The sequence below is a fragment of the Hemibagrus wyckioides genome, linkage group LG15 (assembly GCF_019097595.1).
Source record: "Hemibagrus wyckioides isolate EC202008001 linkage group LG15, SWU_Hwy_1.0, whole genome shotgun sequence".
Classification (NCBI taxonomy): Eukaryota; Metazoa; Chordata; class Actinopteri; order Siluriformes; family Bagridae; genus Hemibagrus; species Hemibagrus wyckioides.
This window is the reverse complement of record NC_080724.1, coordinates 15,525,929-15,540,835: the sequence shown is the minus strand read 5'-3', so window position 1 is coordinate 15,540,835 and position 14,907 is coordinate 15,525,929. Positions and strand designations below refer to the sequence as shown.

The window sequence follows — 14,907 nt, the reverse complement described above, 5'->3', positions numbered from 1 at the left end:
CTAATATGACTAATGGATGTTCCTCAGCATTAAAATGATCTATAAATAGTTAAAAAAAAAAAAGTGCATGTCATGCAAATTGCTAAGGGTAAAGGGAATAAAACATTGCAGGTGATAATAGCCCTTTGCTTCATGTGTGTGTGTGTGTGTGTGTGCGTGCAAATAATCAATTCACAAGTGCATTTTGCTGGTTCATTTTGCAGAATATGACAACAATACATGACAACAATATTTTGTATATTTTTTTATTTTCTTTAGTCAACGTGTAGCTGCTCAGAAAATCGAATTCGACAAAGTTATTTTCACATTGCACCAGTAGTTTATTACTTCAGTATCGTAGAATTGATTTAGTCAACTAAAAGAAGGCAACTAGAGGAATTGCAATTCATCTGGCAATAGGTGTTACGTCAAGATGATTTTGTTTTGCTGAGTCATTTGAAATGAAGACCCTCTTACACAAAGGTTATGGTCTGTCACAAACCAATGGGGAGTGCATAGACAAATTTCTCTTGCAAATAGGACTATAAATAGATACATCTCTCAGAATGTGTTCCTTTTATACTGGGCTGTGATTCAAATGGACACACCGAGTGGTGTGTGTGTGTTTGTGTGTGTGTGTGTGGAATATTAGTGTGGGTGTATAAGCACAAGGACAACACACCCTCACACCTCTCATCTGTAATGGTGTGATAATTTCAAGTCAGTAAAAGTTCAAAGTTAACCTCCCCGACGGGTGAAGTGTGGAAGTGATGTCCGTCTTGTCTTCAGCAGCTGGGAGCTTAAATCCTGCTTAAGACACATTTCAGGATTTCAGAATAAAACCATTAATTCACCAGCCCAAAGATTAGCTATGACAGGAAAATGAATTTAATGGGTGTGAGCTAGGCAGGGGTGGGCTACAGGCTATGTGTGAGGTGCTGAGCTTTTGTTTAGACTGTGCGTGTGTGTGTAGATAAATGAGGACATTAGTGCCTGTTGAAACAATATGACTCAAAGCAAGAGCTTCACATGCTGTCTGTTATCAAGCTAAACAACATACTATTATCCTCAAATATTAAAATACCATTTGAGAAACATGTGCAAGCTTCAAGCTGCTTATAAGCTTAATGGTTTTGTGCAAAATATCATGCTTTTTCTATGCATAAATAAAATGAATAAAATTCTTAGATATTTCATTTGGTTCTGATTAAGAACATTGACAACAGTACCATATTCTTTATTTTATGCCACAGCAAGGGTGAAGTCAGAAGGTGTAGATTATTTTCCATAACAGCACAGCTCTGACCGTTCTGTCAACAATGATGGGATTATAATCACATTTTATTATCATTTGAAATAGGTTATTGTTCCTAACAGCTCATTCACTGGGACTTGCATGGGGGATGATCCATAGTGATGAATATGGCTAAAATAAACTGTGTTGTTTAACAAAGAAAAAAATATTATCGCCAGTTTGATGCGATTTTAAGCTTTATGTTTATAGAAGGAGGCTTTCAGCTTTATAAGAGGCAGAAGGTTTCCTGACATGGGATAATCTTCTGGAGAGAGGAGTCTGAGCTTTCTGCTTTTTCAGTTACTAGCAAGTGTCATGAAGTTCAAAAGAGGAGTGGTTGGTAAATGAACTGTTTGTGACTGCCATAATGAAGCAATAACAGATAGCATATATTTTTATGCATTAAATGTAACTAGGAACATTTCAAAACAAAAGGGCAATGTAATTGTTGGTAAAAAAAAAAAAAAAAAAGTGGAAAAGTTGGTTATTATGTGGTAAAAGCAGAATAATGCTTTAGTGCATGCTGTTATATGGAAATGATGCAGCTTTGGAGTTGTAACAAGGCTGACCAAGAATTTTCCGTCTGCACAAAATGAAAACAAGACCTAAATCTAGCCCCATAAAAGATAATAAGTTTGGCCAATGGAAAAGGGTAACACAGCTTTCTCTTTGCATGAGGAAACAAGTTCACTGTTGTGCACATGCATTTCTGTAATATGCCTTTTTATCATCATCCGGTAAGGACTTATCCACTCCATTATACCCATTTCCCTCTATTAATCTTTGTTATATATTTTATAGCAGAAGGCTTTTTACATGGTTAGAGTATTGTCTGCACTTACATTGTCCTTTTGTAATTCCCCTTTAAAAATGTTCATATTACAGCACAGTCCAATTTCTGTTATTCCTTCATTCATTTATTTGGTCTTTTCTATTAGATTGTACCACATTTTGATCAGTGTTTGATATAAAATGCCTGAAAATCTGAAACCTACCACACCCTCCACTATACAGCTTAAAATGTTCTTTTGGCCAGGTCATGAATACAGAGATCCAGAACATCACATTTTAGATGTCTGCTGGTCACTGAGCACTTAAGCAAAAGCTTGAGTGCTGTTTTAAATTCAGTAATCCCCCTAATACAGATGAATACCAAGCAGCACAAAAGGAAATGGGGAAAACAACAGTGCAAGGAAATTACCAACTCCCTTTTTTATTAGCATTTCTGTTTAATGAGTGTTACATTTCATCCTTGGCTGGGTTTGTTCAAGAAAGAAGCTGCCAACTGCTATCAAAGAAACATTGCATGCTGTATTTAATGAGTTGACACAAACAGTCATGTTAATCAGTAAAGAAAACCAGAGTGGAAGACCGCAGTAAATACATTTAGATACAAGTGCCAGCAGTTTTAATTTATTCAGTGTAGCATAATAAAGCATACATGGGTGAAAACCTGAGACAAAAACAGAGAGTAGAAGCTGTTAGGTCTTGGTCTGTAAAATTGAACAGCACTTTATTGGTATTGAGCAAACAAAGACGTTGTTAAAATGTTAGTTTGAGTGTGCGGCTCTGTGGATTACCATGTATTTATTTGCACCTGATCTTGATTTAATCAGATGTTCACAGAATGCAGTTAGCTGGGCATCAGCTGTCATGTGTTGACTGTGTGCTAAATCTCTCAGCAGACTGTTTGACCATCGCCAGCCTGATTGGCGACATTTTGGTGTTACTGTGCTTGTTCTTCACAAATCAGAACACAGCACAGAGCCAACGGAATGAGCTGGCAAGTTAACCTCTGCTGAAAAAAATCACAAGAAACCATTAAAGGGTGTTGAAGTGTTCTTGGTAGTCTGTAACGGTAGTTTAATAGAATTACATTGTTTCTAATGGCTCCTGGTGTCTTAATTAATGTTATTCTGATGGTAATCATTTTACCCAAAGAGAAGGCCCTATTGGATTTTAATGGGATTTAATAGTACAGAACACAAAACTTCTAATGGATGGAACATGGCTGAGTAAGTGGAAAGACACAAGTGTGAAACTCAAGTGTGAAATGTTGTTTAATAGAGCAAATCCAATCATCATTGTGAGGATGGTGTAAGAGGCAGAGTACAGCAAACAGGGATAATCCATGCTCAGAAACAAAAAAAAACCCCAGAACAAACAGGAAACAGGAAAACAGGCCACAGAACATAATTGCTATAAATGCTTTGCAATGCGATATAGGAGCAGAAGGGAAGAAACAGGCAAACTAATCAAGGGCTGAAATGAGAAGAGGAGCACACAATAGAGAACAGACCAATGTCAGGTCAGGGGTGGAGAGAGGATAAAGGCACATGTCAAATCAGAATACATGACATGAATATAAACCAAACGAAATTAGACCTGTGCTTGTCATGCTGGGCACTGGGCTTTGCAGAGCAGAGAGAGGTGGATTTCAGGAAAAGAGAACCTTACAGGTATCTGATGGGAACTACTAAGCCAATTCCCACTAAAGGTCTATTACAAGATGGTTTCGATCTTGTTTTCCGTCCTATGTGGCCTCACAGATCCCTAGTTGTGTAGTAATTTAAGAGGCAAAGGGGACTGATGATTATATATTGACAAGAGATTTTATGCTAAAGAAATTGAGGCAGTTGATATTGAAGGCCTATTGACCAGCCGTGTTTTCTCAGTGATGCAGTAGGTTAATTGGTCTCTCTGATGATTGGCAAAAACCGATGATGTCCAGTGCCTCCTGCTACCCAAAGATGAACTGCAAAGCAATTGGGTTAGTGAACCTGCTTCGACTGCTCAACAAGACGAGGGACAGAAATCAATAATCCCTGACAAACAGTGGAGTTGCCCTTGTTTAGAGAGGCTGAGCGGAAAAGAAGCCTCTACAGAAGCCATGTGCAATCTCTGTGTGAAATTGAGTGCTGTCACAAGATTTTCTCCGAATGTTTTTGGTTAACTAAAGTAATAACAGCCTGAGCACGTCAGCCAGAATGGCTGCCAGGTGTCACAAAAATCAAAACTGGAAACGAACACAACCATTCTTAAATGAAATCTATGAATCATGGTGGCTTGTCTGGAACTGAGATGCATGTGTGGTACCTTATTATTATGTTTTTCCTACCAAAGTACATTTATGGCATTTGGCAGATGCATTTAATGCAGAGAAATAATTTAACTTTAATTTTAATTTAACAATAAACATATCATCATGATAAACTGACAGGTTAACTAGCTACCCCAGAGTAGCCAGCTAGCATGTCTATGTATTTTTAAGCATATTATTTCAATGTTTGGACAATAAAAACCAAAGGTACAGTATTTCATTGGCTATTTCATAGCTATTTGTTTGAGCAGAATCCCCTAGTGTGTGGACATACCAACCACCAAGCCTAATATTTTTAATAAGGATACTTACAGACTGTGTAAAATGAACAGAATCACTCATTTCTTCAATTTTTTTAAACTGATAAAAGAATTATATGTTGGGCTTAGTTATGCTTGAATATGGTCTAAGCAGATTTCTGCATTTCTGAGCCCTGATTGTCACCACAGATTTTTATTTTTATTTTTGCCTACTGCAATGATTGTCTAAATATTCATTAATACGAAGCTGTCCATCTCCTTATTGGTTTTCTTGTCCCAGCTAGATATTTTGTTTTTCTTAATAAGAGAGTGGCATGTGCAATGCTTGATTTTATCTGATAACAACCTCACTTCCAGAGAGATTGAAAAAAAAATTGCTCTAAAAGGAAGGAGGTTTTAGGCGATCTATTGGTTCACCAAGAACATTCTTCAGCTTCAAACAAAAGGTAAAATTAGCGTCACTTGTCAAATGCGAGCCATTCATGCTGTCAGCACTGACACAGTGGATGTGTGGTGCTTGATTGTCTTTTGAATAGCTGTCTTTTCACTCACGTTCATCATGGAGGGAGCCAAGAGGAGGTTGTAAAGCAATTTTATGTAAATCATCATCCGGAGGTGAATCATCATGCCAATCTCCTGGCTTCCTGCCAGCACTCTTATTACATTTATTTTCTTTGTGGGAAAATTACACATTTTGTCTCTTTCCTGTCAAGAGATGCAAATCTATCACAAATGAATGAATGTTGAAAATGTTTAGAACAGTTAGGTCAATTTATGAACTGTTTATCCTAGCTTGTAGACAGTATGATAACTTTTCCAAAATTTGTCCGCATTTGTTTGCTTTACTTGTTTCAAATGACTACACATCTGTTTTTCAGCAGCTCAATAAGCCTTGGAAGCATAGTATTAAGCAGCTATATGAGGAAAAGGGATAAATCATTATTAGAAGTGTTGAAACTGGGGTGTCTGTTCTGTATTGATGTATTAACACAGACTAGACTTAAATGCATGTACTTGAAGCTTTGGAGCTAAAGACAAATGTATTTGGTTGCTAGAACTCACTAAAATTCATGGGCATCCTGCTCAAACAAGGCCTAGGGATATTTCCAGGTGGTTGCAGTTAATTAAAGCTCTTGCCAGATGACCTAATGAAAAACTATACAGCATCTACAAGTAGGTACTTGAAAAGTAAAAATCAATGTTGATTTGGCATATCCACTCCACCTCACCACCCCTTTTTCTCTCATTATCAGTCTTGCCAATCCCCATCCAGAACTCAGCCATGTTAATGATGTACTATGGATTTCTCAGCAACATAGGCTTAAATAAATTAGTCCCACTGAACATGAAGGATATGGGATATGTCACCCAGTGTCATGATATGAGTCGATTTGTCACCAACGACTGGCATTGTGTTCTGATTTATGAAAAATATTACAATAATCCAACTTAAGTCATTTATAACCAGCAAATAAGATGACATGCAAGCCAAACAATGCAGCTATGTTTTAATAAATGTTTGCCCCGAAAGAGAGTGGCTCTTTCCACATATCTACATTGACAAAATGGATTTCTTATACTTGTGAGAGAAAAAGTTGCACTTCCCCTCACTGTGATAATTAGCTAAAATAACGCTGAGTTCTGCCTAGCTTTATTAATGCCAGCAAAAGTGCATGTTCCGGTTTGCTTATTAGGCCATCCGTTTCTGCACCCTAAGCATGTTTGAGAAGTGTTTTGTTTTTGCAAACGTAATTGGTTATGAATTTGTCAGGGATTTTTTTCCAAAGACTGATGCATTTTTGGCCTTACTACTGAATGGTTTTGGAGTTCTCTTATAAACACTCTTGGGTTAATGGAGATTAGGCTATTTTTGTGTGCTACGAATGGGTAGTCTCTGTGGACAAATTGTATCGTACCCAACCCCTACTACAAAGTTTGTGCATAACGTTGGTACTCATGGGAGTGGCGCTGATTCATGGCTTGCAGGCTCCACAGAATCTCAATACTCTGCTGTGCATAGGTCAGCAATTAAGAGAATGATTCTCTATGCTTTTTCCAGATTTTTCTTATAGAGTGCAAATATTAAATATTTTAAAAAATGTAAATGACAATATGAATGGTGCATTTCTAATTATAAAAAGCTGATTCATTTGAAGCTCCTTCTCTTTTGAACCAATCATTCAAACCTATTTCTGTCTTTTTCATTCCTTTCCATCCACCTCTCTGCATTCAATGTCCTACATCTTGGGGTTTTCCTTAGGTACATCCACGCCCTGTATCTGGGAGTGCAGAGCCGATGGCGGGGGGACAGTGGCCACAGACACTTTTACTGGCGCATGATGTTCGAGAATGCGGACATCAGCATGCTACGGTTGCTGGAGACCTTCCTGAAGAGTGCGCCTCAACTCGTCCTGCAGCTCAGCATCATGGTCCAGGCCATGCAGGTCCTCCCTTTACAAGGTGACTTACATTAAATGGGTCTGTCTTCACAAAGTGAAATTCTATACACAGGTGAATTGCTTTACAAGCTGCTTTCAGCAAACCACCAGGATGGCATGATGCAAATGATCTAAAGATCTATATCTTCAATGATTCTGTATCTTCCATTTTATTACCCTTGTGCCTGTGAAAGTTTAGTCAATAGTGATTAACCCAATCTCTGTCTGCTAATCAGTATTGCAAGCTGCAGTCAGACTGATTTTGATCATTAGATTGTATCTGGTTAGTATTCATTGCCACAGTGGGACTCATTTAGAAACTTAGACTCACTTAGCATTCATTAATGAACATATCCACCAGATTTGAGTTACACTGCGTGGCGCTACACTGCAGTTTGTATTCAGTCAATCTGCATATTAACTGGTGAGAGGTTTCTGCTGCATATAGAGCACAACTTATTTTAATTAGTGTGATAAGCATGAGTGGCATACATAACGCTAACCCTGTTGATGTATTAAAAAGTCTTGTCAAATGCTTTTAGCATGTGTTTAATTATTGGGAACAGCTCCTTTACAATCACTATACTACTTCTTGGGTTGTACTCTGTATGAATGTATTCTATAGTACTGTAATAGTGACCAGTGATAATAATCATGTACAGGAATTTATTTTGGCATTAGAAATGGCACAACAGAGAATCACATGACAGGAATGCATCAGAAATGTGGGACTGCACAATAGTATCACTAATCAGTATTCATGAGTTTCAGCATGGGCAAGAACATACACTATATTGCCAAAAGTATTCGCTCACCCATCCAAATAATCAGAATCAGGTGTTCCAATCACTTCCATGGCCACAGGTGTATAAAATCAAGCACCTAGGCATGCAGACTGTTTTTACAAACATTTGTGAAAGAATGGGTCGCTCTCAGGAGCTCAGTGAATTCCAGCGTGGAACTGTGATAGGATGCCACCTGTGCAACAAATCCAGTCGTGAAATTTCCTCGCTCCTAAATATCCCACAGTCAACTGTCAGCTGTATTATAAGAACGTGGAAGTGTTTGGGAACGACAGCAACTCAGCCACGAAGTGGTAGGCCACGTAAACTGACGGAGCGGGGTCAGCGGATGCTGAGGCGCATAGTGCAAAGAGGTCGCTAACTTTCTGCAGAGTCAATCGCTACAGACCTCCAAACTTCATGTGGCCTTCAGATTAGCTCAAGAACAGTGCGCAGAGAGCTTCATGGAATGGGTTTCCATGGCCGAGCAGCTGCATCCAAGCCATACATCACCAAGTGCAATGCAAAGCGTCGGATGCAGTGGTGTAAAGCACGCCGCCACTGGACTCTAGAGCAGTGGAGACGCATTCTCTGGAGTGACGAATCGCGCTTCTCCATCTGGCAATCTGATGGACGAGTCTGGGTTTGGCGGTTGCCAGGAGAACGGTACTTGTCTGACTGCACTGTGCCAAGTGTAAAGTTTGGTGGAGGGGGGATTATGGTGTGGGGTTGTTTTTCAGGAGCTGGGCTTGGCCCCTTAGTTCCAGTGAAAGGAACTCTGAATGCTTCAGCATACCAAGACATTTTGGACAATTCCATGCTCCCAACTTTGTGGGAACAGTTTGGAGCTGGCCCCTTCCTCTTCCAACATGACTGTGCACCAGTGACCAAAGCAAGGTCCATAAAGACATGGATGACAGAGTCTGGTGTGGATAAATTTGACTGGCCTGCACAGAGTCCTGACCTCAACCCGATAGAACACCTTTGGGATGAATTAGAGTGGAGACTGAGAGCCAGGCCTTCTCGTCCAACATCAGTGTGTGACCTCACAAATGCGCTTCTGGAAGAATGGTCAAAAATTCCCATAAACACACTCCTAAACCTTGTGAACAGCCTTCCCGGAAGAGTTGAAGCTGTTATAGCTGCAAAGGGTGGATCGACGTCATATTGAACCCTATGGATTAGGAATGGGATGTCACTTAAGTTCATATGTGAGTCAAGGCAGGTGAGCGAATACTTTTGGCAATATAGTGTATCACACTTATTAAACAAATCACACAAATTACAATATGCTGTATTTTCAGCAGAACAGATAACTAACTTGCCTATAAATAAAGTCTTTAAACCATGAACTGCCTAATTTTACACTTTGCATCACTTTGGACAAAAATGTCATTACAAGTTAGTCAAGGTTTTGTTTTAATCTTTCTGTATTTAAATATAATTTAAGAAAAAATGCTGAAAGTTTACTAGTACAGATGAAAAAGCTTTTGCAGCTTGACATTTTCAGCATTTTTACACTTAAACACATTGCGAAGTTTATGGAACACATTAATTAAATATAGATAAATACACTCAACTGGACTGTATATTTGTTATGGGTTTCAAGCTGATTCTGATATTTAGCATAATATCTAGGTTCAATACCAATTCTAAGACCTGACCCAAGCCTGCTGGTACACGAGTTTGATTGCAAGGAATAGGAAGTTTGCTCTATGTGTATTGCTCCATGAAAAAAATAAACTTTGAGTGACAGTTTAAAATAAACACACTTAGAGGCATTTTATCCAGATGTTTAACGAGGAATTCTGACACAAGCAAATACCCTGAGGAGCAATCTCTTTCGACAGGCTATTATTTCATCTGATGACTTTCTGTCTTTATGTGCAAAAGACTTATGTGTTTACATGGCATGAATCAGCATCCATTTACCTAGGTTAAGTAATGCATATAATAATAGAATATTCATTCAGACGATCATGTGTCTATAGCTGGCTCTATAGAAATGTAATATATATTTCTCGCCATCACACAGTAGCATCACATCCTGTGTTGAACTTTTCTGTCAGCAGTACGGTTCTGCCAGTTCTTGTTCCGTGATGATTACTTTGTGCCATGTGTTTCCACTTTAGAAGACACAAGAACAAGAGTCATTCGATCTTTTGGCTAATTCATAAATTTCAAAGAGCTGTGGAATTGCCTGGGCTTGTGTCTGTGGCATTCATTAGCAAAACTCCCTCAGTTCTGCTTCCTCTTGGCCAAATGAAGAACTGCCAGATAATGATCAAATATTTATGAAATCACTCCACAGCACTCAAATACAGCCACTCTTATTTTTCTACGGGGTATGTGTTTTATGCTGGATATTGATTTCTTCCTCTCATCCGATTAAGTGCAGGTCATTATTGACACCAAGCAGTAGTGACAAGAGCACATCCATATTGCACTGCCCCTATACACTCGTTCTTATTCCTGACTTTTATTACCTTGTATTTCTTTGTTCTGATATTAAATCTATTACTGATGTTACCTCTGAATATCAGTTATCACTAATGGTGGTACATCATATTATCTTATTATAAAGCATGATAAAATTTTGTTTACTTCCCCACCTCTGTCTTTTAGGCCTGTCTGCTTCTGCCTCACTGGTGTCTCTTGCCTGGATGATGGCATCCTACCAAAAGGCTCTGCGGGACTCCCGTGATGACAAGCTGCCCATGTCTTACAAAGCAGCAGTTGTGCAGATGCTTTGGCACTTGTTCATGGTTGGAGCACGTGCTATGGCATTTGCACTGTTCGCCTCAATCTTCCAACTCTACTTTGGGATCTTCATTGTTGCCCATTGGTGTGCCATGACCTTTTGGATCATCCAAGGTGAGACTGACTTCTGCATGTCCAAGTGGGAGGAGATCATTTACAACATGATGGTGGGCATCGTCTATGTGTTCTGCTGGTTCAGTGTGCGAGAGGGACCTACACGTTGCCGCCTGCTTCTCTACAGCCTTATAGTACTGGCCGAAAACGTGGCCCTCACTGCAGCATGGTATTTGTACCGTGGCCCACGCATTTCTGACTTCTGTGCTGTGGTGGTGGTGTGCGTGGTGGCCTGTAGCTATGCCCTGGGTACCTTCTTCATGTTTGTATACTACTGCCTGCTACACCCAGATGGTCCAGTGACTGTTGCCCATCTAGGATGTGGCACAGTGGAGGGGGGTGCTGTGTCAGAGGCTTGTCTCTCAACAGCCACCTCTGCTCCTCCTCCAGATGTGGTGAGTAGCCCACCTAGGACGTTGCAGAGGACTAAAGGAGGAGGAGAGCAGGAAGAAGCAGTTGAAGGGGCAGATGTCTTTCAGGTGCGCCCCCCTGCTGGTTTAAGGACTCCTGCACCCCGCTCCACCCCAAAGACAGAAGGGCCTGTTATTCGAATCGATCTGCCCAGGAAGCAGTACCCTGCCTGGGATGCTCACTTCATTGACCGCAGGCTGCGCAAGACCATCTTGGTTCTAGAGGGTGCAGCACCAGGCACACCAAGGATCCAGTATCGCTGTTTGGGCACACCAAAGGAGGTCATGGAGTATGAAACAACAGTGTGAATGCCACACATTCTTCTAAGAGAGTCCTCCAGCTCTCGACGTATAAGCCAGTAGTCAGATCACCCTGGTGAAAATGGCATTACAACAGGCAGAGGGAAGAGAGATAGAAAAAGGAGAGGGTACAGACAGTGCTGGCCAGGTCTCCACATCATATGACCTCTTTTTTGTCTTTGACATCTGTAGAAATATGCATTATGAGCAGTGGTATATGAGTGGTTAAGGCTTCTAGGCAGTAACAAGAAGGTGGTGGGTTCAGACACTAGTGGTTTGCCAGAGAGCCACTCTTGGGCTCAAGTAGATCTCTGAATGCTGTGCCAAATGCACAGGTTGTTTTCTGCCTATAGTTGTAAGTCACTTTGGGTAAAAGCATCCATAAAATCCATAATACTCCAGCTTTTTTCAACCTAATCTTTGTCTAACCTCTTAGTAACCAGGGCAACTGTTCTGAAGCTTCAATTTTTAAGTTATATGAAACATCACAGTTATGAGAGAGGTGTTTTTCACAGAGTGTGTTCCTGGTTCCTGGTTCCTATACAAGATCTGTTATTTCAGACCCAAAAAAGAACAAACAAACCAAAATAATCATCTCAATGGCTGAAACCTCATAACAATGGATTAAAAACAAGACTAGCGGGAAAATTATTTCATTACACTGAAACTTTTAATCACCATACATGCATGCAACCATTTGATATTCAGCCACTGATAAAAAACAAACTTTAATGAGTATAATTTGTTTTTTTTAAAGACCACCATTGCTTGACAGGTTTTATACATTTCACATGGGACTAAAATAGTCATCTTGTTTAAACCTGAAGTGCCAAAGAATAGATGTCTTTTCACTTGACTCTTCACAGTACAAATTCTGCCTCAATTCAGTTATCTGTTTTTTTCCCCAAACTAAGCCTAACAGCAATCATCTATTTTAGTCTAATAACTAATGATAGCATTTTTGGCTGCCTACATGAATAATATTTTTTTTACTCCGTGGTCTTACTCTAATGATGTCACCTTGCAGTCACTGCCTGTAGCTCATTTGTCACTAAGCACACCATGTATGTAAATGGAAATAAACACCCATAGGACCCCTAACCAGGAATTATTTTACTGCTGAACTGTTCTAGCATATGGTAGGGTGTGTAGCACATGTATGAGAATGCCATTTCGAGCAATGGTGCTGGGGTTTTGAACACTGTCTATGCTTATGGGCAAAATTATAAGACATGCCAACCTTCTTACAAGACAGGCAGGACTTTAAAGTTAGAAACTATGGAATATCTTATTCTTTATCTCTAGGCAAAAATGTTAATCCTCTTCTAGTCCTTTGTTGTTGTCAGTTTCTGAACATAGCACTGCATTTGCCTGGATTCTTTTTTTGATGGATTGTTTCAAAAATCCAAAAGTAAAACTGAGGTCACGTTTAAAAAGCATAGCAGCAACACAACACTCGCACAGTTGCAGAAAAACGTTTGTCCACTGCAGGCTACAGTGTGCCCACTCAAAAGAATGGAGAAAGTGAGCCTTTATCATTTACCTGATAAAATGGCTAATAGTGCTGTTTATGTACAGTGTATTCATATATTGTAAACTTTCCATGTGCAAAAGATGAAGTGGACACAGAATAGATTGAAAAGGCTGGAGTATTTCTTTAATGAACATAAACATGTTGTAGTATGCTATTTTTGGTGGTCCTGTTTTATAGCCTGTATGCTACAGAGACCCAGAGAGTGAGACTAAGAAGATAAGATGCAAGGATACCAGAGACTACATCATGTTGCGTTTAAGTACAGTGATATTCTCAAACATCTCCATAAAAATGGTCTGGTTCCAAACCACAACTAAAATATTTGCCTGATTCTTAACATTTATTTGTTATTTATTTATTTATTTATGGAGACTGAGGTATTGTAGCTTTTAGGTGAGGTATAATGTATGAACAAATAAAATTATTCATCAGTGTTCTGCCCTTGTCAAAATCTATAATACAGCAGATTAAAAAACAAAAACCCACCAGATGAAAAAGAATCCAAATGTAGAAATTGAGGATTAAATCCTTCAGATAGACACAAGACATTCCTCATAAAAATGATTTTTAATACTTCTGCAGTATTTGACAGATGATGTCTAAAAGCTAACAGGGCTCAGCTGTTTCAGGTTCAACAGGATTATAACATGTTTGCGATGAATCAAACTGTAGTGTATGTTTACATGTTTAAAAGTCATTCTCTTTTTTATAATTAATGAACATTAGCATTATGGTTACATGGCCATGAAGATTGGATCAACATGAGCAATAAATTCAGACGTTCCTGCATTGTAAAACTGTAATTAGAAGGATTTTACACCAACATATCTGTAAATTGTTGGTGAATCATTTCACTGATTTCATTATCTTCATTTTGATGAAAGCATCGAATGATTATATGTGATACATAGCATGATGTTTACATACATTAGTTTCTAAAGTGATTGTCTCTCACCAAAACTCTGTGTGTGATGTAAACACACATAAGCTACCATTTGGTCCAGAACTGTATGTCTCAATTTGTTTTCTATTTTCAGAATGTAAATGTATGGTATTTAAGCTTTTTATCATAAAGAAGAAACAGACTCAATGAAAAAATTCTACTAAAGAGGTACATAATTCAAGAGACAAAATTTTCTTTGAACTCAGTGAGGATGACAAGCTATCAGGTAGAAAGGCTTAATAATGAGAAATTATTGTTTCAGTGCAGTTTATTGTAATAGCATGGATTTGTGGTGCTGGTAATCAAGTCGGTGCATCCATAAATACAGAAACATAGCGTTTCACACAGCATTATCTTTACCTGCACTGTCTCAATACTATGTTACCATGTTGGTGCTATCTGTAACACCTCAGCACAGCCTTCTGTATGCTGTATGCCATATTAAATCTATAAAGACCATACTAGGTACACTGGTTTATGCTGGATTGAACTTGAGACACATTAGCTAGATGTAAAGCCTTACACTGCTCATGTCAATCTGTGATTGCTGTACAAAAAACATGATGGACTTAAGCCATGTGTGTCTGTGCGTGTGTGTGTGTGTGAGAGAGAGAGAGAGAGAGAGAGAGGGGGAGAAAGAGAGAGAGAGAGAGAGAGAGAGAGAGAGAGAGAGGGAGAGAGAGCGACTATGTGTGTGAGTATAATATTTGGATGATAATTAAAAAATCAATGTGTTTACTGGCTTGACCAAAGCTTTATTCTGGAGAGTGTCTTCTGTTCGCTGGTAATGGAAATGCATTCCTTAATAATGAAGTGAAAATGCAAATGCAACATAGCTGTACAAATGGAAACCAGGTGATTTTGTTCTCGGCTTATGTCCATTTCTTTTGCACCATGAATTTAGTAGATGGTAACACTGCACTCATGTGGAAATACACTGAATAGCACCTCAAATACTAGACCATTTAGGCTAGAATACGAGTTGTCAACATT

General features: G+C 39.1%; 1 protein-coding gene across 1 annotated transcript in view; it reads left to right on the top strand.

Annotated features, from left to right (window-relative positions):
• xkr7a (XK related 7a) overlaps positions 1-14,907 on the top strand; it is a 19,706-nt gene extending 4,799 nt beyond the window's left edge. Inside the window, exons 2-3 of the mRNA XM_058409795.1 lie at positions 6,894-7,093; positions 10,479-14,907. Coding sequence (XP_058265778.1) covers positions 6,894-7,093; positions 10,479-11,446 — 1,168 coding nt within the window. The 3' untranslated portion in view covers positions 11,447-14,907. The remainder of the gene's footprint in view (positions 1-6,893; positions 7,094-10,478) is intronic.